The 22412-nt window shown below is 48.1% G+C and overlaps 2 protein-coding genes across 17 annotated transcripts in view; one reads left to right on the forward strand and one right to left on the reverse strand.

The window, feature by feature from the left end:
* Positions 1–22412, forward strand: part of FAM118A (family with sequence similarity 118 member A) — a 45938-nt gene that overhangs the window by 9355 nt on the left and 14171 nt on the right. For 4 of the 16 annotated variants that reach the window (XM_033405233.2, XM_033405230.2, XM_033405231.2 and 1 more), the window contains 8 exons: positions 1506–1632; positions 2411–2666; positions 5752–5973; positions 7750–7878; positions 9061–9346; positions 10901–10933; positions 12799–12882; positions 18385–18607. In XM_033405233.2, the coding sequence (XP_033261124.1) occupies positions 1586–1632; positions 2411–2666; positions 5752–5973; positions 7750–7878; positions 9061–9346; positions 10901–10933; positions 12799–12882; positions 18385–18539 (1212 nt within the window). In that variant the 5' untranslated portion in view covers positions 1506–1585 and the 3' untranslated portion in view covers positions 18540–18607. Of the gene's footprint in view, positions 1–1505; positions 1633–2410; positions 2667–5751; positions 5974–7749; positions 7879–9060; positions 9347–10900; positions 10934–12798; positions 12883–16514; positions 17712–18384; positions 18608–22412 lie in introns of those variants that run through there. The other 12 variants (XM_049695048.1, XM_033405236.2, XM_049695049.1 and 9 more) reach the window with 7 other exon arrangements.
* SMC1B (structural maintenance of chromosomes 1B) overlaps positions 20143–22412 on the reverse strand; it is an 85844-nt gene continuing 83574 nt past the window's right edge. The window contains 2 exon segments of the mRNA XM_049695052.1: positions 20143–20549; positions 21907–22017. Coding sequence (XP_049551009.1) covers positions 20457–20549; positions 21907–22017 — 204 coding nt within the window. The 3' untranslated portion in view covers positions 20143–20456.

Genomic DNA, 22412 nt, shown 5'->3' on the forward strand with positions numbered 1-22412 from the left:
TCCACAGTGGGAAGGAGTTAGGGCCGATCACCAGCCTTGGGCAGGGGACGGGCATCAGGGAGCCGCACTTTCCTCGCCTGCAGACTGGTCTCTTAACATTTGGGGGAAGGTCACAGACACCTTTGGGAGTTTGAAGGGCGCTCTGGACCCTTTCCCATGAGCGGGGGTGGGGGGAGACGTGCACGGGCACCTGCACAGAGTCCTTTGTGCATTTCCAGGGGATGTTCTTAGGATCCTGTTTAGCTTTAAAATCTACAGATGCGCATAGAGTGATCAAGCCTTGTTTCCTTCCCCTGGAAAATTGTTTTTGGTGACCTAATTCTAATTGAGGGGGAAAAAAAAGATTATATATGTGAAAAGGTGGTTTTCAATGAGTGCTGGTTAGGCTGTGCAAAGCAGGCACTTAGGTGTTCCGCTGACCACTTTTCTGGAAAGCAGTTTGGCGGTAATGTGCTGAGATACTTTACAGAGTTCATATTCTTTAACTGAGCAATTCTGCTTGTCAGAAATCTCTCCTAAATAAATAATTTCAAAATAGACGAAAACTTTGTGCACAGAGATGGTTGTCAGAGTTATGGTAATGCCCTACATTGGGGAGGTAGGTAAAGTAAAGGATAGCGTATCAGCAAGATAGAATTTCATGTGTGTTGCTGTTACACTTACATTTAGGAATAGTTTTGAATAACATAAGAGAAATACTTTTATTAAAATGCATGAAAAAAGTAGGATATGACCTATGGTCTCAAATGATGTAAAAATTTTAAAGGAAAAAGTCTAGAGGGAACTCTAGAAATGCTAACAGTCATTGCTTGTAGGTAGTAGGATTATGGGCTTTTTAATCTTTTTTTTTCTGTATATTTCCTTCTTTGCAGTAAATGTTAGGTAGAGAATTGGGTGGGGGGGGATGTGATTCTGGAAAAACGATAGAACATGGAGATAGTCTGGCAATAGAGACCTGGCTGATTCGAGAGTCGCGTTTTATGTAAGCTAAGAATTGACCTTTTACTTCGGTTATTCCCTTGGACTGGATTTCAGCATGGCCAAGGGGGGCCTGGCGTCTCCTCGGAAGACTTGCTGGGCGTGTCCTGGTCCCTCTCAGTGCACTGCTCGGTGCCCTCGAGAGCTCGGACAGGCCTGGAAACCCGTGTGTGGCTTTACTTTGTCGTGCCGTTGCGTTGCCTTCCTTCCGTGATAAGTCGTTTGTGTTCGTGTCACCTGGAAGCGGTTCTGGAGCAGAGTCATGAAGGGGCAGTGAAAACACCCAGCGCTGAACCGCTGCACCACCTGCGCTCCCTCACACTAGTTTCCCTGCATTTTCCCCCCAGTGTCGGGCTTTGCAGAATCTGGGTCTGAGACTTTGCCTGGCCTGTTAAGTCACAGAATTAGGAATGGGGGCTTAGGAACCATTTTGGGTGTATGTTCTTGTATACTATGCTTTTCAGTTATTCTAATTTAAAGAAAGCTCCAAGACCTTTGATTTTAATTCCACCTCATCTCTCTTCCAGGGTACTATTAAGAGAACGTTCATCTGGGAAGTGGAAGTTGCTTCTGACCGATTGCTTCTGAATCTCTTTAGGATTTACAGATGGATTCCGTGGAAAAGACAACAGACAGAAGTGAACAAAAATCAAGGTAAATGAAGTCAACTGCACCCTCAAACAGGTGTATAGCTTCCATCACAAGTCTCCTTATATGTTATCTGGTACCTGGGAGGGTGAGCGAAGTGAGAACACCAGCTGGGGAGGGCGTCTCCGGGGCCAGGTAACTACGCTCTGCTCCAAAGTAAGGAACGTTCGCAGAGGCAACTCTCTTTCTGCCCAAGGAGGCGACGGTCGCCTGGCCTCCATACCGAGCAGCAGGTGACCAGAGGGTCACGTCTAAGGCTGGGGGTGCCACGTTTCACAGGAAAGAAACCTCTGACTGGGAGTGGGCGGGTTACACTTCTGTGAAGTGACGCAGGAGAAGGGGGTGCTTGCCGGGGGGTGGGTTGCAGAGGACCAGCATTTTGCCAGGAGTTTTCTTTTCTGTCCCTGTAATCAGGGATCATTTTATCACCATAGTCTGTATTTACAAGCCCTTTGCAGTTTTAAAGGAATTTAAATTGCTGAGATTTCTTGTGCACAAATACGTGTCACTTAAGCGTGTGCTCAACACTATGGGGGACTCGAGATGAATAAGACAGTACTGTCCCAAGTCCCTTAGGAATGAGGATAGAACATGTGAGATTAATACACAAAAAGAAAAAGACACAGGCTCCATCTTGCGGTTAGTATAACTGGCGTGTGTGTTTGTGTCCAGCACGGGCTGTGTTTGACCCGACGCCTCTCGGATGTTCCCAGAGTGCATTGTTTTCTTCATGGTTGCAGTACTTCCACGTTGGCTTTCATTCTTTCCCTCCCTTGTTTTTAAGTAGAAAGTTTTTAAAAAGCCTCATCCGGAAACAGCCCCAGGAGCTGCTCCTGGTCATGGGGACGGGAGTCAGTGCCGCTGCGGCCCCAGGGATCCCCGCCCTGTGCTCGTGGAGGAGCTGCATCGAGGCCATCATCGAGGCCGCGGAGCAGCTCGAGGTGCTGCACCCCGGGGACGTGGCCGAGTTCCGCAGGAAGGTGACCAAGGACGGGGACCTGCTGGTTGTCGCCCATGACCTGATCCGGAAGATGTCCCCTGTAAGTCTTTTCGCACAAGTGCGTCAGGTCTCACCGGGGACACCTTGGCTGTGGGCCAGGTTGGTGAATGAGTCTAGCGTTTAGCCTTCTCCAAGCCTGCATCGTGTCTGTTTCTCACCGAGTTGGGCTGACAAGCCAGAAATCTTTCAGTTCATCAGGATATCGTCCCTTTAAACAGAGCGGGTGCCGAGCACAGTGTGGGCTCCTAAAACAGTCCTTGTTAAACAGGGCCTGGATAGGGGGCTTGTCTCAGGGAGGTCGCCGTGCTGCTCTGGGGACCAGCCTGGTGATCTCACCCTCGTTTAGCGAAGGGACAGAGCAGACAGGTCTGCGTTTGGTCCAGGCAGGCCAGCTGCGTCCCTTCACACGACTGGGGCTTCCCAGACATTGTAAGATGGGAGAAGACGGAGCTTCTTTGTCTGCAGGTGGAAAGGATCTAGCAGAGGAAGAGCGGTTGGTGATACAGGGGACACTCACTGAGTGATGCCCTGGAGCCAGTGGGGCGGGTGCAGAAAGGGCTGAGCTCACACAGGTCACAGCCAGGTCGTCATGGGACAGGACGCACACGGGGAGCTGGACGTGCGGCCGAAGCCCGAGGCAGCTTTCTTTCCCTTAGGTTTGTTGAAGAAGTATAGCTGTCATCTGAAGTTGGGGTGGGCAGATGTTGAGGGTTAACTGAGAAGAAAGCCTGAGAACTAGTACGCAGAACTTCGGCTGCTGCAGAAAGAAACCCCAAAGTACGTGGCTTGACTGTGATTGCGTTTACATTTCTCACATAAACATCTGGGTAGGCAGCCCCAGCGGAGCACAGGGGCTTGACGGTGTGGGGAACCCGGGCCCCCGTTTATGGCTCCGCCGTCTTCACCGTGCAGCCCACACCTCATGCTCAAGGTTAGCTGCCCCGACTCCTGCTGTAAATGATGTGTGCCTGCCAGCTAGTGGGAAGGGGACAGAGGGGCCGTGCGTCCTCCCTTACGGGGGCTGCCATGCAAGCCGCTCTGTTTGCATGGCATTGGCCGGAGTTGTACATGTGGCCATACGTGGCTTTAGCAGAGTCTGGGTGGCGAGGCCAGGTGCGGGTGCTGTGTTAATGGGGAGCTAGCACCATGGGGCAGGGTTTTCGTGCTGCTTGCTTTGTAAATGGAGCTCTGCGTTCCTGGGCGGCTGCTTTCATGCTTCAGGGCAGAGTTGAGTATTGGCAGCAGAGACCGTGTGACCTGCAAAGCCTAAAATAGTTTGCTTCCGGGCCCTTTCTAGAGGAAGTTGCTGAGCCCTGTCAGGAGAGGGAGGGGCAGAGGCGATGGACCAGCGAAGGACCCCTCGGATGAGGCCGATCGTTCAAGTAGAGGCCAGCCAGGTGGATGCTTGTTTAGTCAAGGAGGTGAATCTTTGGAGCATATCTTATTCTCCTCTTTACTTTTGTGTATTTTTGAGAACTTCCATAAAAAAAGAGTTCAAGTGAGGCAGTCAGAATGGTTGTGTTTTCCTCGTGTTCAGCGGGTTGGGAACAGGTGCAGAGGAAGTGGAGAGTTGGTTTTCTCAGGGCTGGGGTTTTGCCCAAGGATTCCAGCAAAGCCAGGGAAGGGCGGGGAAGTTGAAAGCGAATTTCAGGAGTAACTGCAGTGTTACATTATGGAATCTAGGCTGCGTGATGGGAGAAGTTAGGCTGGCGGGGGAGGGAGAGACAGTGGGTCAGCACCGTGGGTCCCAGTGGGGTGAAGTCCCCTGGGAGCCGCGGTGCTAAGAGTTGGGCAGGGGGAGGGAGAGGCCGGCCAGGGCTTCTGGAAAGGGTCCTGCTGCTGGTCATGATAAGGTTTGGGGTGTGGATGGCGGAGATGGGACAGGATCGCTGGAGGAGGGTGATGGAGGAATTTAGATATAGGAAGGCTCAGCTGCGTGGATGTGAACCCAGCGTGAGCTGTGACAGAAGCGCAGCTGGAGAGACTCGGCAGCGAGCGGATGCCACCCTCGCATCCACCCTGGTCCGGAGTGTGCGGTGCCAGGGACGTGGGGAGCTGGTCTTCAGGGCAGAAGGAGGCGAAGGCTCACGGAAGCGCGTGACGGGAACAGCGCGGGGTCTCCAGAGCCGGGAGGGACAGGAGAGTCTCGGAAGAGGGAGCACTGAGCCCTGGGATGAGCGACCACCTGGGAGGACGTGGTGGGGCTCTGGTGGACGCTCCCGAGGCCGATGGCTGCGGTGCGGGGGGCGGGCAGGGGCCGGCAGAGGCGTTTCATGTGAACGCACGGGTCAGGCTCTACCGCCGTCCTGCTGGCCCCGGGGCAAGGCTGGCTGAGGGGTGCTCATGCTGGGAGTGCGTGAAGCATCCTCCTGGTGCCACACCCCATCTCTCTGATCCCCTTCACAGCACAGCTCTTCAGGGGCTGTTGTATCCGCTCACCTCCCCTCGGAACCCAGCCCGGCCGGGATCCCCTGAAGCCGCTCTGGTCAAGGCCACCAGTGACCTCTGGTGCTACATCCGGGGGCCCAGTCCCACTCCTGACCCTGCTCGGTCTCTCAGCAGCATGACACGCTGTCTTTCATCCAGTTCCCCAGAGCAGCAAGGCGGAGGAGACCAGTGCCTCTGTGGCTCCCGCGGAGGGGGAGGGAGCCCCGGTCTTCACTGTGGGCTTCAGGGCCCCACGTGATCTGGTTCCAGGTCAGCTGTCTGGCCTCACCTGCGGCACATGCCCTCACTCCTCTCCCGCCCTCAGCCCCACCTGTGCTCTGACCTCGGTGCCTGGCGCTGGCTCCTCCCCCGCTTGGACCACCCTCTCCAGAGCTGCCTCCCTCCCTCCGGCGCTCTGCTCGGAGGCCGTCCCGGGACCACTGGCCCGTCTGTGCTCTGCCGCGCGGCAGTGAGCCCCCTTCTCTGCTGGGCTTCCCCGCAGCGTGTATCACTGCTGACGTGTTTGCACGTTACCTGCCTCCCTCCCCCAGGGTTTCAGTAAACTCTACAAGGTCAGCCGTTTTCTCTTTTTTAAAAAACGACTGCATCCCTGGTGCCTAGAGTACTGTCGCCTGCCTAGGTGCTCGGTGGTGGCTGAGAGCCGGCGGTTTTGTAACTCCGGGTCCACCTCTCCATAGCGCACGGGCGACTCCAAGCCCAGCTTCTTCCAGGACTGCCTGCTGGAGGTGTTTGACAACCTGGAGCAGCACATCCAGAGCCCGCTGGTGCTGCAGTCCATCCTCAGCCTGATGGAGAGGGGCACCATGGTGCTGACCACCAACTATGACAACCTGCTGGAGATCTTCGGGCAACAGCACAACAAGCCCATGGTGTCTCTGGATCTGAAGGACAAGACCAAGGTGCGGGCCGGCCGCCGGGCGGGAGGCGGGAGTAGAGGCGGAGGCGCAGGCATGTTTGCACTGCTGCTGTGGTGTGGCACGGGCTGTCACCTCCCAGCAGAGGGCCCCATAGGAAGGGTGCTGTCAGCTCGCGGAGGCTCCTCTCCCCGCTGGAACGAGACATGAAGGGCCTGGGACAGGGCGCTGCCGCCAGCTCCTCAGGACCCCTCGTCTGCCTGCCCTGGCTTCCGGTCTGCTTGTGTCCTGCACACCTGCAAGGGCTCTGTCATTGTAGGAGATGTGGGTGGTAAAGGCTGTAGTTCAGGAAAGCAAGATCACCTGCCGTCCTGTCGCTGTGAATTTTGGTTAATTTTGTTTATTTATTAATTTATTTTGTTTATTTATTAATGAACACACCGGGCTGCAGCACACGCCAAGCTTTTGTGCTGACATTTTCCCCTTAACATTATACTGTGAGCATTTTCCTATCAGACTGTCTTTAAAAGCATGGTTTTAAACGTAATTTCATTGTGAGACTAGATTATAGTTATCATTGTGAGCATATTTTCACAACTATAAATGATGCTACAGTGAAAATTCCTACACTTTTGATAAGTTCCGGAGAACTTGTTAGGGTCAAAGGGCATGACCGTTTTAAAGACAAACGATGTGAATCACCCACGTGTTCTCCAGAAAGATCCAGTCTACACTCCTGCAGCTGTGCGAGGGGGACTCCGTCTCCCATGTCTTGCCAGCACGAGGCGTTACTAAAAAACCTAACAAAACACATTTCTCCTGTTGGAAAGGTGCACATTTTACGCTTTTATTTCTTTTATTGCTAAGGTTGACCACAGTCTCATTGCATCGCTTGTATTTCTTGTGCGCCATGTGTGCCTGTGGATTTGTACGATCCCTGCCGGCTACGGCCGCTGCCTGTACCTGCTTCACTGCTGGTGGGCAGGGGGTCCCAGCCCCGCCCCACACGCAGGGACATCGAGGCCCGTTGTGATGCTGTCTTACTCGGGACCCGGAGAAGTGTGGGAGCTGCCCTTAGGCAGCCTGTCTCCCGGCGCTTGGCCGAGGAATTGTGACGGGGCCCCGGGTGACGCCTCGAGCGGGCCCCCCGTGACACGTGGCAGGACACCTTGCTCCCGTGTCGGAGCAGCGTGGCGCCGTCTGCGGGGCTGCTCCCTGCTGTACCGAGGGCCTCTGAAGTAAGCTGCATGTGGCAGGGAACAGAAGTGCTGGCTCAGGCCTGCTCGTGGGGGGCAGGGGCGGGGGTTACTCCATTTGTCTGGGGTTGTCAGTCCGGCCCGCTGATGTGAGAGCCCGTGGCGTGGAGATAAAAGGAATATACGTGATGTGCATCTTCTGTATCTTGAAATGAAGCCAGTTTAGAGCTATTTGATAAACTATTTTTTCTGTATATGTATATTTTTTCTGGGTGTACAAACATTGTATACCTAGCAGTAATTAAAATAAAACATGTGACTTAGAAGTGAAAGCCTTCATCATCTCCCTAAGCTCATCAGTCTTGACAGTGTGCTATAATCTGAGATGTTAAAGGTATTTTCTACATAACAGTGTCGGTCTCTGAAGAAGTTCTTTTCGATATGGCAGGACAGGAATAGCTAGCATTTAACACCTGAGTTTCTCTTAGGTTTAAAGATATAAACTGAAGCATCTCTTCCTGTTTCCCAGGTAGGTTTGAGAGGCCATGAGTCACTGTGGGTATTTTCCTCTTACACCTGTTTTAAATACCAGTGTTCTTCCTCTGTCTGGCTTGCGCTTTGCTAGGTCCTTCAGTGGGCTAGAGGACACATCAAATACGGAGTTCTTCACATTCACGGCTTATACACAGATCCCTGCGGGATGGTGTTGGACCTATCGGGATACAAAGACGTTACCCAAGACCCGGAAGTCATGGTACGCGCATCCTGACTAGGCACTGGTCGTACCCCTGGGGCTGCGTGGCGGCCGCTAGCCAGCAGTGGTGGTGGTCTGAGCAGGTTCCTGGCCTCCAGGCCTCCTGCCCCTCGGGTCACGCCGCTGCTCTCAGCTCTGTCTCCAGGGCCCGGCACAGGGCCTGGCACCTTGAATAGACGCTCAGTGGACTTTCCGTGATCCTCTTACTCAGGGTTCCAGTTACGTTGCCTCAGCATGACTCACAGGCCCCTGCACGGTCTGCAGCGCTCTTCTCTGGCCACTCCTCTCTACTCATCTTTTTTCTCTGTTCATTCAGGCATCTCCTTCCCCTTCTCTATTTAGCAATCTCTTTTAGCTTTCAAAACCTAGTTTTAAAATTTCATTCTCTGTGAGGCTTGTTTGATATCCTGGACAAAATGAAGTGTGGAGAAACTGCCTGCTGGCTTTTATAAACTCGTTTATTACGGCACTTAAGAAACCACAGGTCTTCACTGATTCGCTGTTGAGCGCAGTGTCAGGCCCTCCCTCCCTCGCCCTCCGCCCTGGGCACAGGGGTGACGCCCTCACCTTGCCGCTACTGCACCTCTCTCTGAGGTGTTTGGGTGTCGGAACTGGTGATTCTCTGCGTGCCTGAGCGGCCCGGCTAATAATCTTTGTTTCCCTCTACGCCCACCCCCTTGGGTCCTTGTCACTGGTCTCCTCCTCAGCTCTCCTGCCCGCGCTCCCCAAAACCCTATTCTTCCGAGGCCAGGCCCCTCTCCGCAGAGTTCCCACCTGTGATTCACTGGGACAGAGGTCAATTCCAGGGCCTTACATATGCACAGCTCGGAGCTGAAAGAAAATTTCATGCTCTTATTTTATGTTTTAATCGTTTAAAATTGTACATGACTGTAGAAGATTTGAATTGAGTGACTACGCTGACAAGATGGTGGGTGGGGAGGGGTGGGCAGTAGCGCATCTGCGCGGGTTTGGGGACGTGGATTTGGGGCCTGGGCCGCTTGCCCTGGCTTGGAGAGGAAGGGGCCCCCTTCCTTTTGCTGCTTTTCTGACTTTGCTCCTCTGTGGCTCTTGGGAAAGGCCGGTTAGGGAGCAACGATTTAAAATCACAGATGCCCGCTTGCGTCGTGGGATCTCACGCACTTTCAGACGAGCGCCTCGACCTCCTCGTTGGCTCTTTCACAGGAGGCTCTTCAGAACTTGTACCGCACCAAATCCTTTCTGTTTGTGGGCTGCGGAGAGACCCTCCGAGATCAGATATTCCAGGCCCTCTTCCTTTATTCGGTGCCGGACAAGGCGGATTTGGAGCACTACATGGTTGTGCTCAAGGAGAGCGAAGACCACTTCTTTAAGCAGCAGGCAGACATGCTTCTGCGTGGGATCAAAGTCGTGTCCTACGGGGACTGCTTTGACTATTTTCCGGGGTATGTGCAGGACCTTGCCACTCAGATCTGCAAACAGCGAAGTCCAGGTATGGGATTTCTTTTTCCACTGTTCACTATACAAATCTGATAGGATTCTTCCATTTTTTTCCCCCTTTTTTGTAGATATAAATTACGTACCATAAAATAAAATTGAGAGGTAATTTTACATGCCATTAGATTTACCAGTCTTCTAGTTATTATTTTTCTTAACGTCTCTGTGTACTTTAAAAATAGAAGATTAGGGTTATTGGTGTGACAGTAGTAGCGTATAAATAGAACGTTACCGTCAAAGCTGTGCATATAGTTGTACGCATCTGCTCGTCACAGATGACATGCCATGCTTCAGATTACCTTAACCGAGAAAGAAAACTGCCCAGCCGGCTTCATCAGCTGTGATACTGACAGCCTGAAAAATGCAGATATCTCATACCTTTATCCTGTCACTACATTTTAAAAATTAAAACACGGCAGCACAAAGTGATTTCATGAAGACTTTTCTTTTTTAAATAACATCTTTTCCCTGTTCTGCTGAGTGCAACACACCTTTTAAGTAATTTCCCTTGGCCCTTTGGGGAATTGATCATCTGCCAGGAACAACCAGGAGAAGTGAGCACTTAAATTGCTCGTCTTGCCATAAGGGCAGTTCATGGCTTTGAGTTTGGTGTCATAAAACACGGATGACGGCAGACTTCAAGAGGTCTGTATTGGCTGTCATGTCACGGTAATAGGAAACCCAGACATAGTCACCCACGCAGTGGAATTGGGTTAACCACAAAGCTGCCTGCATGTGACCGGCCATGAACTTGAAGACTAGAGATAACGCGAAGATCACGGGGACCAAATGCACAGATAGTCTAGCAGTCTAGCTTCTTCCCACTAGTCCTTTTCCGAATTGCTAATAATTGGCAAGATGCACTGACTTAAGTTGCATTCACATTAATAAAAGTGTCATTAGGGTGGCAGTCTGCTTTTTTTTACTAAGGGAAAGAGCAGGGAGCCGACACTTGCTGTGTTACACACTGCTGTGAATTTTACATCCTTGACCTTATTTCACTTTTGGTCACAGTATCCACTGCTACTAAGTAGGTGATTTTAGAGCTGATGAGATAGGCTCAGAGAGTTAGTGCCCAGGTATTTTGAAGCTGGGGCTGGGGTCCTGGACCGACAGCAGAGTGGAACATGCCTTCAGGGTGTCCCTGCGCGGGCCTGCGCGCTGGCGCTGCCGCTCCTGACCCACGGGGCCTCGCCCGGGGCTCCCGCGCCTGCCGCCGCTGGCGGGGCCTCCTGTCCCCACCCAGGCCCCCTTTTCCAGACCCTGGCAGCTGAGTGGACTTGACAGGCTGCTGGGGGCTGAAGGCCGTTTGGACTTGTAATGTGTGACCGTGTCCTTAGGGACGTCTGTACGCGTGTTCTTGAGGTGCTTCTCCTGCTGGGAGGGGCTGGTGGGTCAGCAGCAACCGCAGTCGTGGTGGCAGCTCCCCGTGCCCGGGCCGGCTCGGGGGCTTCACACGTCGGGGTTCAGCCCTCACGTCGGCCCTGGGGGTGGAGAGGAGGAAGCACTGTGGAGTGGCCTCTGCTGACTGTTCTCCTTTCTTCCCCAGATGCCGATCGAGTGGACAGCACCACGTTGTTCGGTAAAGCACATCTTGGCTTTTGCCAGCCTGTTTTTTGCCTACGGGTTCCAGTGTTTTCCTGCTCTTACTTATAAAATCATAGATGTGTTTCTCACATTGAATACTTAGCCCGTGTTGCGTCAGGACAGCCCCGCCAGAGATGATAGATGGCAACACCTGCATGACGGTCCCTTGAACTGGGAAGCAGCTCTGTCAAACGTGGGCCATCCACTGGTGCCAGGAATAATTTCCTGTCCTGGAACCAAGAGTCTGGGGGAATTAGAACAGGAGTCTACTTGTATCATACCGTTGGGTCTAAGATGTAGTTAATTTTTTTTTTTTAATCCGATATAATTCCTTTACAGTGTTGTGTTAGTTTCTGCTGTATAATGAAGTGAACCAGCTCCATGTATACACATACCCCCTCCCTCGTGGCCCTCCCTCCCCCCCGCCCCCCGACCTAGGTCATCACAGAGCACCCAGCTGAGCTCCCCGGGCTGTACCGCAGGTTCCCGCGAGCTCTCTGTTTTACACGTGGTAGTGCATAATTTGACCCATCCCCTTCAGAGATTTTAATTGCAAAGGTTCTAAGTGTTGGTGTAAAATTTTCTATCTACTACGTGGTTGAAATGTCCATACTCATCTTGCAGGGCTCGACTCTGCCCATTTATGAGTTGACCAGGTACGACTGCGCTCAGAGGCTCCCGGCGTCCACCCTGGGGTGAACGTAGTGCCAGGTTTCCCCACGCTGGTCAGTCACTTGGGTTAGAAGGGGCTCTGGTCAGTGGAGCCGGAGGCCTTGCAGCCCCGGTTTCCCTGCCCCTCTCAGCAGAGCCACAGATAGAAACTTGGTAGTGCCGCACGGGCTTCAGTTAAGGAATTGTGAAACAGGCGCGCTCAGCTTTCCGTTTCTCCCTTATCTCCGTGGGAAAGGACGCATTTATTTTAGCTGCGTTCTCTGACTCCCAGAGTCATCCATTTCTTTTGAAAAAAGCATTAACTTGATAGACGTCTGTAGCGTATGGTAGGGATTAGTTGGTCAGTGCTTCAGTAAAATCAGATAGGTGTTTTTTAAATTAAAACAATTTTGTAAATTGAAGTATAGTCGCTGTACAATGTTATATTTTACAGGTGTACGATATAGTGATTCACAGTTTTTAAAGGTTATACTCCATTTATAGTTATGATAAAATACTGGCTATTTTCCCTGTGTTGTACAATATACCCTTGTAGCTTATTTTACACCTCATAGTTTTTACCTTTTAATCCTCTACTCCTATATTGCTCCTCCCCCCTTCCCTCTCCCCACTGGTAACCAGTGGTTTGTCCTCTGTATCAGTGAGTCTGCTTTTTTGTTGCTAGTTTATTATATTTTTTAGATTCCACGTGAGCGATACCATGCAGTCTCTGTCTGACTGATTTCACTTAGCATAATGCCCTCCAAGTCCATCCATGTCGCTGCAAATGGCAACATTTTGTTCTTTTTTTATGGCTGAGTAGTAGTATTCCATTGTATTCCAAGATGTATTCCACAACTTCCTTATCCATTCATCTGTTGATGGACACTTGCACTTTCTTCCATATCTTGGCAATTGAAATCATGCTGCTATGAACACCGGGGTGCATGTATCTTTTCCAATTAGAGTTTTTGTTTTTTTCGGATATATACCCAGGAGTGGGATTGCTGGATCATATGGTAGTTCTATTTTTAGTTTTTTGAGAAACCTCCATACAGTTTTCCACAGTGGCTGCACCAGTTTACATTCCTACCCACAGTGTACAAGGGTTCCCTTTTCTCCACATCCTTGCCAGCATTTGTCGTTTATGTTCTTTTTGATGATAGCCATTCTTAGATAAGTTTTTTAATAAAAGTTTTCATCTTTCAGGTAATGCATGCCAGGACTGTGCAAAGAGGAAGTTAGAAGAAAATGGAATTGAAGTTTCAAAGAAACTCAGACAATCAGATACTGGTATAACGTCTTTTCTTTTTTTAAAAAAAATTATTTATTTATTTATGGCTGCGCTGGGTCTTTGTTGCTGCGCGCAGGCTTTCTCTCATTGCAGCGAGCGCGGGCTTCTCACTGCGGTGGCTTCTCTTGTTGCAGAGCACGGGCTCTAGGCGCGCGGGCTTCAGTAGTTGTGGCACGTGGGCTCAGTAGTTGTGGCTCGCAGGCTCTAGAGTGCAGGCTCATTAGTTGTGGCGTACGGGCTTAGCTGTTCTGCGGCATGTGGGATCTTCCTGGACCAGGGCTCGAACCCGTGTCCCCTGCGTTGGCAGGTGGATTCTTAACCACTGCGCCACCAGGGAAGCCCTGTAATGTCTTTTCTTTTTTGCAGATTGGCCTTATTTGGAGGTGTTTTCAGTCATAGTGCTTTGCTTTAATACCCCAGCCTCTTCGTGGAAGGAATGATACATAGATCATTCCAACTGCCCAGAGGTTCCTACTTTAACAATTTGTTTATTTAAGTTAGCATGTTATTGAAGAAAAACTCGCCAAGTACACAAATTGTAAGCAGCCCAGTGAGTTTTCACAAAGTGAATACACAATTGCGAAAACTCCCTGGTTACCTCCAGTTCAAGAAACGAAACGGTGTCAGGAGCCTGCCCCTGCCTGCCCCAGGCCCCATCACTTTTTAGTCACTCCCTCGCCACCCGAGGGTGACCACTATCCTGATTTATGTCCTTAGTTTCCAGAGAAAACCACTTTTAATCATGTGTTTTTTGTTACCTCTATCACTGAATGAGATTTATTTAAACTATTTAAATATTTAGTTGAACTGTTTATTTAAATAGACAATCTCTGTCACCCCTAGGAAAGGGGATCTAGCATTCCCTCCCTCTCTTTCTTCCAGGTTTCCCTAGTCTGTACTTTCTTTCTTTAAATAGTGCACTTATGTTTTCTGACCTCTCGATATGAAGATGCAGCTGTAACGGCCCCTACCCTTCTCGCCTCCCCTTCCTCGTCTCACTTCCCAAAGCCCACCAGTTTTTACGTCGTCAGTGTTGATCATCGTGGTCACGGACTGAGGGGAAAGAAGCCCTCCAGTTTGTCTATAGGTCGGTTCTAAAAGTTGGAAAACAATAGTTGCTTAAAAACACAGCAAGTATTTTTCCTGGTCAGCCAGCTGCGTGTTGTGTTCATGGGTCAGTGCCGTGACTGCTGTGCCAGCTGTGGGACGTGCTCTTAGAATCAAGGTCCAGTGTGTTTCTTTCCCTAACGTTCCGTTAGTCACGCTCCCATTTTTGGTTGTTGCGTATTGGTGGTGTTTGTGTTGCTTTTATTTTGGGGGGAGTTTCTAGATTCTTTTCTCCTTATTGTCCCCCAAAAATCACATTTCACAACGTTTTTAAATGTACGTATTCTCTCAGTCACACTGCCCCTCATTTTCCGAGTCATCCCCTGACCACCTGCAGGCGTGTCACCCTGGAGCCCCCTTCCTTGCTGTCCTGGATTACCGCCCAGGTCTGCCTTCTGCCCACCGCACCCACTGCTGCCAGAACCTCCTCCGGTAGCCCCTACAGCCCCCAGCCCCCCGAGGACCAGCTCATCACTGTTGGTTGGAGCGTGGGATTCTTCATTCATGAATCCCCCTTGGAACTCCGCTGTCTTAAGCGGCCAGGTTTCCTGTTGAAGAGGGTTTGCTGCAACCCAGGTCTCTGTGATTTGTAGGTGACCTGTTCTTTCTTTTCTGGAAGCTTTTAGGATCTTCTTTTTCCTTGCTATTTAGAAACTTCATGAGGATGTGTATAGGTGAGCAAGGTTTTTATATACCTTGCTCAGTGTTTTCTTCCCTTCAGTTCTGGAATAAGCGGGCTCCTCTGTTCCTCTTCCTTCAGTCATATTAGTTGGGACCTCCTGGACTGATTTCTACTGTGTTTTCTCTAATGTCTTAATTTTCTTCAAAAACTTTCTGGAGGATTCTCAAAATATGTTCCACCCTTTTCTTTTTAATTTTGGGTGTTAAATTTTTATTTTGGGTGTTATTGTTCATTTCTGACAGCTCGTGTTTTCTGATTTAGTTTTTCTCACAGCATCTGTTGTTTTAGGACTACGGTATCTTTTCAAATCTCTAGAGATACCAGAGACTTCCCTGGTTGTCTGACTACTCTGTTCCTGAAAACATTAGAATAGAGGATTTTCGGATAACAGAGTTTATTTTTTATTAGATGAGAAAACCTCAGTAAAACACTCTTAAACACCAATATAATAATCCACCAAGAATTTCGGAGGGCTATGAAGCATTTAACGTGCTACCAGTTACTTACCTAACATTTCAGTTAGGTCCGCAGTGCGTATGTTTGAGCAGTACTGTGATACTGCATTTTCCTTCTACACCACAAGGGACGTGGCCTGTTGAAATAGTTTGTTATGGATGTAAAAATTCATAATAAACGTTAAACAAGTAAGCAAACATGGCAGTTTTCTCAGTGGCTGCCTGCAGAGTGGGTTGGGCCCGGTGGGAGGAGGAGACAGGTGAGGCGGTGGCTCCTGCTGGCTGGCCGTGGTGGCGGTGAGTGTTGACGAGCCTTCTGAGGGGCCGGCTGAGTTCCAACCGCGGCTGACACTGCGCCCACCCCCCTTACATTTTGCACAACTACAGTGCACATATCTTTAGAGGAAGAATTCCATTTTGATAGTATTTTGGATAAAATTCTTTGCAGACTTTTAGCAAATATTTGGATTGTGAATCCAGTAGTTAGGGACATCTGTAACTAAATAAAAAAAATAAAACTAGTGTTCTTCGAGTTGTTCCCTCCAGGACAAGAGACTCTCTTCCTCTAGTCTCCTTCCTGCTGCGTGTTTCCCCATGTCTGGGGCTCCTCAGTTGCCTGCCAGCATTTAAGAAGAAGGTGGGCCCGGGTGACTGTGCCGCAGTCTGCCGTGGACTTGCCGTGGCTGCTGCTGCATATGCGTAGCTTTTCTGCCCCAGGCCGCCCTCTGAATTGGTGGTGTGTGTATAGGGCAGCAGAGCGGACTGCCTGGTGGACTTGGCTCCAGAGCAGTGGGCAAGCCAGTCTGTGGGCTCCTCGGGGATCCCCTGGATGCCAGCACCCACACCGGCAGCCTCCTCTCCAAGCAGGTCTGTCTGTAGAGCGCGCCCTCTGGTCTTTCTTACAGAAAGCTTTGTCCTGCTCTGCATGTGGGCGAGACCAAGGTTCATCTTCTCAGTGCTGCTGGCCATACGTGCAGGCTGGAGGGCTCAGCAGCACAGCAGGCTCCCACCTGCAGGCAGTCCCGTTGTGCACATACCCTGAACCTTCACTCTTGTCTACAAGTCAACAGGCTCCCGCCCTGTGTGTGCTGAAATTGCCCCTCACTTCCAGTCCGCTGAGAAGGGGAGAAGCACTCACATTCTCGGGTCGAGACTTCCATAGAGCTTTGCAAATCTAATGTTATCATTTACTTTGTCCTGTGGTGGTATTTATAACTCAGAAAGCCATTTTTAGACAGTGGCCACTATTTCCATTATGGAGGTATTTTCAAAGTCTTTAGCACATAAGAAAAACCATAATCAGTTTTTGAAATAAAAATCCCACGGCAGATAACCTTTTTAAGGTCAACTTTAATGTTTTGGTATTCCTTTCTTTTTGTTTAAACAGATGATGCTGGAGGGTCTTGAAATCTTTAAGACCAATAAAACCTGCAACTTGAAAACCAGCCTTCTGTAACCACAGTGCCATCCCAAACGATGAGGAATGTTAGAGAACTCCACACAGGACCTCTTGATCTGAACCGTCAAATACCCCAAAAGAGCCATGCGGGTGTGTGGCCCTCAGAGGCTGGGTGAGGGAGTTAGGCGTTGTGTTGAACTGCTTGGGAGGTGACGCATACACGGCAGGTGTCCTTTGTGAGGACTGATACACAACTACCTCAGGGACCCAATCAATGGGCAGGGACATACCTGGTATTCCCGACTCCCATTTGATATGCCCTCTGTCAGGTGGTTTTTTTCTCTAATAAAAGGGGGAAAAGTAAAGACTGTCCAAGCAACAGTAGTTGCCAAAGAGAAAATAAGACACTAGACACTAGACACTTAAATTTTATAATTCTTGTGGAAACATCCGTTAGTGTAGAAAAAAAATTAGAAGTGTGTTTGTTACATTGTTAAATAGTAAAGAAGGAATGGAAACTGGAGGCACTGAGTCCGCCAGTGAGAGCGGTATGTTTTAAGAATGACTTGACCTGTAGGCTTCTTTGGAGTTGTGTAATTTCAGTTAGTACTTGGTCTCTAAAGAATGGCAGGTCTAACTGTTACTAAGAAGTGAAGTCTCCAGGAGCCAGAGGGCCTTTTCAGAAGCACAGGTCAGTGTCCAAGTGTGTCATGCAATGGATAACTGAGAATTTATAAGTGGAGCACAAGACCAAGTTCTAAACTTTTAAATTCCAAGCTTTCCAAGCCTTTTTTCTATGGGTTAAGGTCCAACCTTTCTGTTCTTCTCAAAATCCTCTCCCCACAGCCCATATTAAAGGATTTGCACAGAGTGAAGTAGGCAAAACTTGCCAAGGGTCTGTAACACTTCAGACGTTGTCAGGGCAGATGGCGTGCTGAGCTGCGTGCTCGTGCCCAGGGAGTTGCTCTGTGGCCCTGGCGCTGTCCCTGCTTGGTTTCTGTGTCAAGGCTGCCTGTCTTGTAGCTCCCCACGGGTTTAGGGAAAGTGAAGCATGAAGTTGGGATGTGTAGGGAATGAGAGACAAGCCAGAGAGTTGCTTAAGACCTTTTTTGTTTTTTTTCTTTTTGAAGCATGGAAAACAAACCTTTTATGTTACTCTGGTCAGAAATAAAATTTTACCTTCAATTCTGTTTGCTCAACTTTTCTTTAGTTATGACAAGGTATGGTATCAGGTATTTAATGAGAATTTTTACCTTGAGGTGCCACTCAGTTGTGAAACTGATTACTTGAATGTGTTTATTAAACTTTTTGAAAAGCAAACTAAGTTGGCTTTTTTAAAAAAGACACATTTATAAAGTGCAATCCGGGCAAGATACGTGAATTTGAAAGTTGGTCATACATAGGGTGTAGCAATATTACAAGCATGGAAAATGATGTGAAACAGGATATAAAACTGGAAAAGTAAAGTAGAGCCAGTTCAAGACGAGCTATGAGTGCCACGCTGAAGAATCGGAGGCCTTCTTGTTGTAATGAGTGAATATATCTAGTCAGTTCTGCTGTGATTCTTATTTTAAAATGCAGATTTATTCCAACAAGATTGATATGTTAGAAAGAAACAATCTGAGCATAACTCGCTCACTTACTTAAAATTTTGCTTCTGAGAAACACTGAGTCAGGGAGTGACTAAGTATGGATTTGTTTGCTGCCTCAAGCTGGAATAGTTTTTACATTTTTAAATGGTTATATTTTAAATAATAGTTACACAGACACCTACGCAATAGCCTCTTCGCTTCCTCATCGAAGCCTGAAATACGTATGACTCTCTGGCCCTTAAAGAAGTTTGCTGGACCTGCTCTAGGTGAAGGCGGGAGACTGCAGCCGGCTGCACAGAGCTGCGGGGGACACGCCGCCCAGCCCTCAGCTCCCTCAGACGAGCCTTCCCCCACTCGACCTCAGCAGCAAGCTTCACCCGATGGGTTGCCCATTTCACAAGCCAACGTCTGCGTGTTTTGAGATGAAGTGCCATATATGCTCTAGTATTTGTGAATTGCTTAACTACTTAGTGTGTATAAAACCAGCTATTTATTAAGTTCCTGTCTTTTTTTTTTTTGGACCCCATGTGTCCCATCAGCCGGTGGTTTTCATTGTGCACTTTTGCATGGCGCCGGGGTTTTCAGGAATGTGGGTGTACTGCGTTAGAACAAAACCGTGGTCCTACTCAAGGATCACCGGCGATCCACGAGTCCAAGTTACGGGACAGAGAGAACAGCCCAGGCAGAGAAAAGGGTCTACACTGAGCTCCGTGTCACCGAAGGGACATTTCAATGTAAAGTTGATGCCTTTCAAGGCAGGAGGCGGCGGTGATTTAGATGGTATTACCAGCACTGAAAAAAGAAACAAAGGACTAGTGGCTTCTGCTGTCTCAAGTTCTTAGAGACTAGCTGATGGAGCACAGGAAAGCAAGTTTTACCTGAAATAATGAATGTTGTTCAAAAGCGATTCCATTACTTCAGGAGGCCACTCCTTGATTAATTAATTAGCACTTGGGCCCAAAGCAGCCTTAAATACAAGACCACCAGCACCTTAGAATTTTTTAATTCCATTTTTAAATGGAAATGAAGTACTATTGAAAACTCTGCAACTTTCTTTCCTACCCCTAATAATGTACAGTGGGCCTTCCGTTTCCATGGGTTCTACATCTGTGGATTCAACCAACCTTGGATTGAAAATAGGAAAGGGGGGCTTCCCTGGTGGCGCAGTGGTTGAGAGTCCGCCTGCCGATGCAGGGGACACGGGTCTGTGCCCTGGTCCGGGAGGATCCCACATGCCGCGGAGCGGCTGGACCCGTGAGCCATGGCCGCTGAGCCTGCGCGTCCGGAGCCTGTGCTCCGCAGAGGGAGAGGCCCGCATACCGCAAAACAAAAACAAAAACAAAAAGAAAATAGGAAAGGGAATTCCCTGGTGGTCCAGTGGTTGGTTAGGACTCCGTGCTTCCACTGCAGGGGTCACGGGTTCGATCCCTGGTTGGGGGAATAAGATCCTGCAAGCCGTGTGGTGCAGCCAAAAAAAAAAAAATAGTCGGGGGAAAAAAGATGCCAAAAATCAATACTTGGATTTGCCGCATACAGGCAACTATTTACATAGCATTTACATCGTATTAGGCATTATAAGTCATGTAGAGATGACTGAAAGTATATGACAGAATGTGCACAGGTTATATGCAAATATTATACCAATTTAAATAAGGGGCTTGAGCGTGTTGGATTTTGGCATGCGTGATGCCCACAGATAATAAGGATGACTGTTTACGTGGAGAAGTCAGTTGTTACTTGGGAAAACCTGTGTTCTTCAGTGTTTCCTTAACAGAAATTATATTCAGAAAAATTTAAATTGCATTGAAGGAGACATAATTTAATTTCACCTTAAAGTTTTGTTTCTAAAACTGTAGATGGTAGACATTTGAAATTAGACTTTTTTATTGGCATTTTCAATACTGACTTCAGTTCCTCTGAAATAATTTTCCATAAAACACAGGTTTAACACCTTAGAAACTAAGAGTTTCCCTTAAAGATTACTTAAACATACAAGGCGAGATCAGAGTAAAGATGATGCAGGATTTGAAAACTTTCTGACTGGCTTTCAAAAATGGAAGTTAAAACTATGGTTGTTTCTTTTTTAAACTTTCAGAGCTACCTCACAAAAAAATACTACCTGCTGGAATGGGGCCTGGGCACTCCTTAATGGAAGTGAGCTACAGCATCTTTGCCTGGTAGCAATTAAGCTTTTTCATAAGTGACACACAGGCTGTCTGGCTTTTGCTCCAGAAGTCTGTCACTCAAGAGTGCTGTGGGGTTGAACGGCAGAGTGAGAACAGTGACTAGCCTGGCCGCTGCGTGACTCTGCTCTTACAGCACAGGGGCATTCTGCGTCCTAACGGGCCTCCTGCTGCTTTCTCTTGTCTTCAGTATCTGGATACTGAGACAGATCTAGGGTCAAAACTCGGCTGAACATGCAGTCATCATGCTGAAAGGGAGAGAAGACAGTTAAAAGTCAGTTCCTTTACTTAGGGAATAAGTGCTATTAAATGTAAAATAAGAGCCATTGGTGAGTCTAGATTTGCATTTGAAAAGGAACCTCCTTAGAGCCACCTCAAAAGGTATTACTCTGCATTACATCAGCTTTATTTATTTCTTATATTAATCTGGTAAAGGGTACCAGAATATGCCACCCGAAAATAGGCCTCTTTTGCATATGGATTGTTTTGAGCCAGAGGCTACTGAAAACCAGCAGATGTAGGAAAAGCTCCAAAAACCAGGCACAGGTTTTCCTTTTGTAAAGGAAGTTTACATTTATGTAAAAGATGACACCCTTTCCACTCTTAACTCTTTATCAGTGGAGAAGGCACCTCAATCTGCAGAGCAAATCTGACTGAACAGCCCTTGTTTACTGTACTTCTCCTGGTCACCTTCCCATCACTTGCCTCCCCTGCCCAGAAGCCCCAAGACTCTTCCTTATTTTAGCCTAGGATGGTATTAAGTCCAAGTTCTAGCCAGCCCTTTGAGTTACTCATTGCTGGGTGTACGCATGTGTGCACACATGATGCACATATTAATAACCTGTTTTTCTCTTGTTAATCTATCTATTGCTGGTCTAATTTACAGGGCCCCAGCCAGAGAACCTGAGTTGGGTAGGAAACGGTTTTATCCCTCTCCTACACTGGTAATGAGAACTTCCATTTCTCTCTGGCAGCATATTTCCAGTGATCCCCTAACATTAATTAGGCACAGGAAGGGAAGTTAATTTTTATCTTAGCTTAAAGGAAAACACAGGAAGCAAAACCTAATTGTCCAAGAATTGAATGATTTGAATGAGTTGCCCTGCTCCATTAGCTCAGGTGAGTATTTTCGGTGGCTCAAGAAAGGTGTGTTTGAATTCTAGAAGTTACTATACAACTTGGAACTTGCCAATTTCTTTGGTTTTTTTTTTTCCTTGGTTAGTTTTGGAAGATAAATAGTTCCTTGTTCTACCACAATGCATTTGTTTTTGCCTACAACATTCAAACATTACAGAAATATGAAACAATATTGACAATTTATTCTAAGTTAATATGTACTATTATTTTATAAACAATTATCATACTGTTCTGCAATTTTCGATTTTCTTTTTCACTTAAAATATATCTTAAATTTCTGTGTACTGCCATGGAAAAATATCTGAGTAGTTACTGTTAAGTCTTATTTGATTAAAAAATCATTTAAGCCTATATTTATAAACTGCAGAAATCAAACAGTATCTATAGACTTCACTAGGAACTTATAATTGTGCTGTCAGGACACTCTAAGGTGATTTTTATTCCTCTCCCCCATTTACTTATCTTTACCTCTGGATAGATGCCTATCAGTGCATCAGCTTTGCAATATAACTCCTCTTTTAGGGAAATGATTATCATCTGAAACTGGTCCTGAGTCTGCTCTTTGATATAACTCGATACCTGGGAGGGAGGAGAAAGCACACATTTCATCAGTAAAGAAAGGTCTCGTCTCTCGGGGTCTGGAGGACAGTGATTCTGCATGTCTCTGAATCTGCCCATTTTAGGTGACAAGGCGCTTACTTCCCCTTCTGTTAATTCAGTAAATCCACTAAAACTGCAGAAATGGAAATAGCTCAGATTGTAAAATAAGAGGTTAGTAAAAAATATATAAACCTCATTAATTCTATACCTGAAAACTTGGAAGAATATTTTTTTAAGAATAAAGCTCTAACTTAAGATACTATCATGTGAATACGAAATCAACCTTTACAACAAGATAAAACCACCACTCAGATATTTTATGAGGGTGAAGAAGGGCTGGTATTTAAACTTCCAACTTCCTATATTGCCAACAA

The sequence above is a fragment of the Orcinus orca genome, chromosome 11 (genome assembly GCF_937001465.1).
Source record: "Orcinus orca chromosome 11, mOrcOrc1.1, whole genome shotgun sequence".
NCBI classification, from domain to species: domain Eukaryota; kingdom Metazoa; phylum Chordata; class Mammalia; order Artiodactyla; family Delphinidae; genus Orcinus; species Orcinus orca.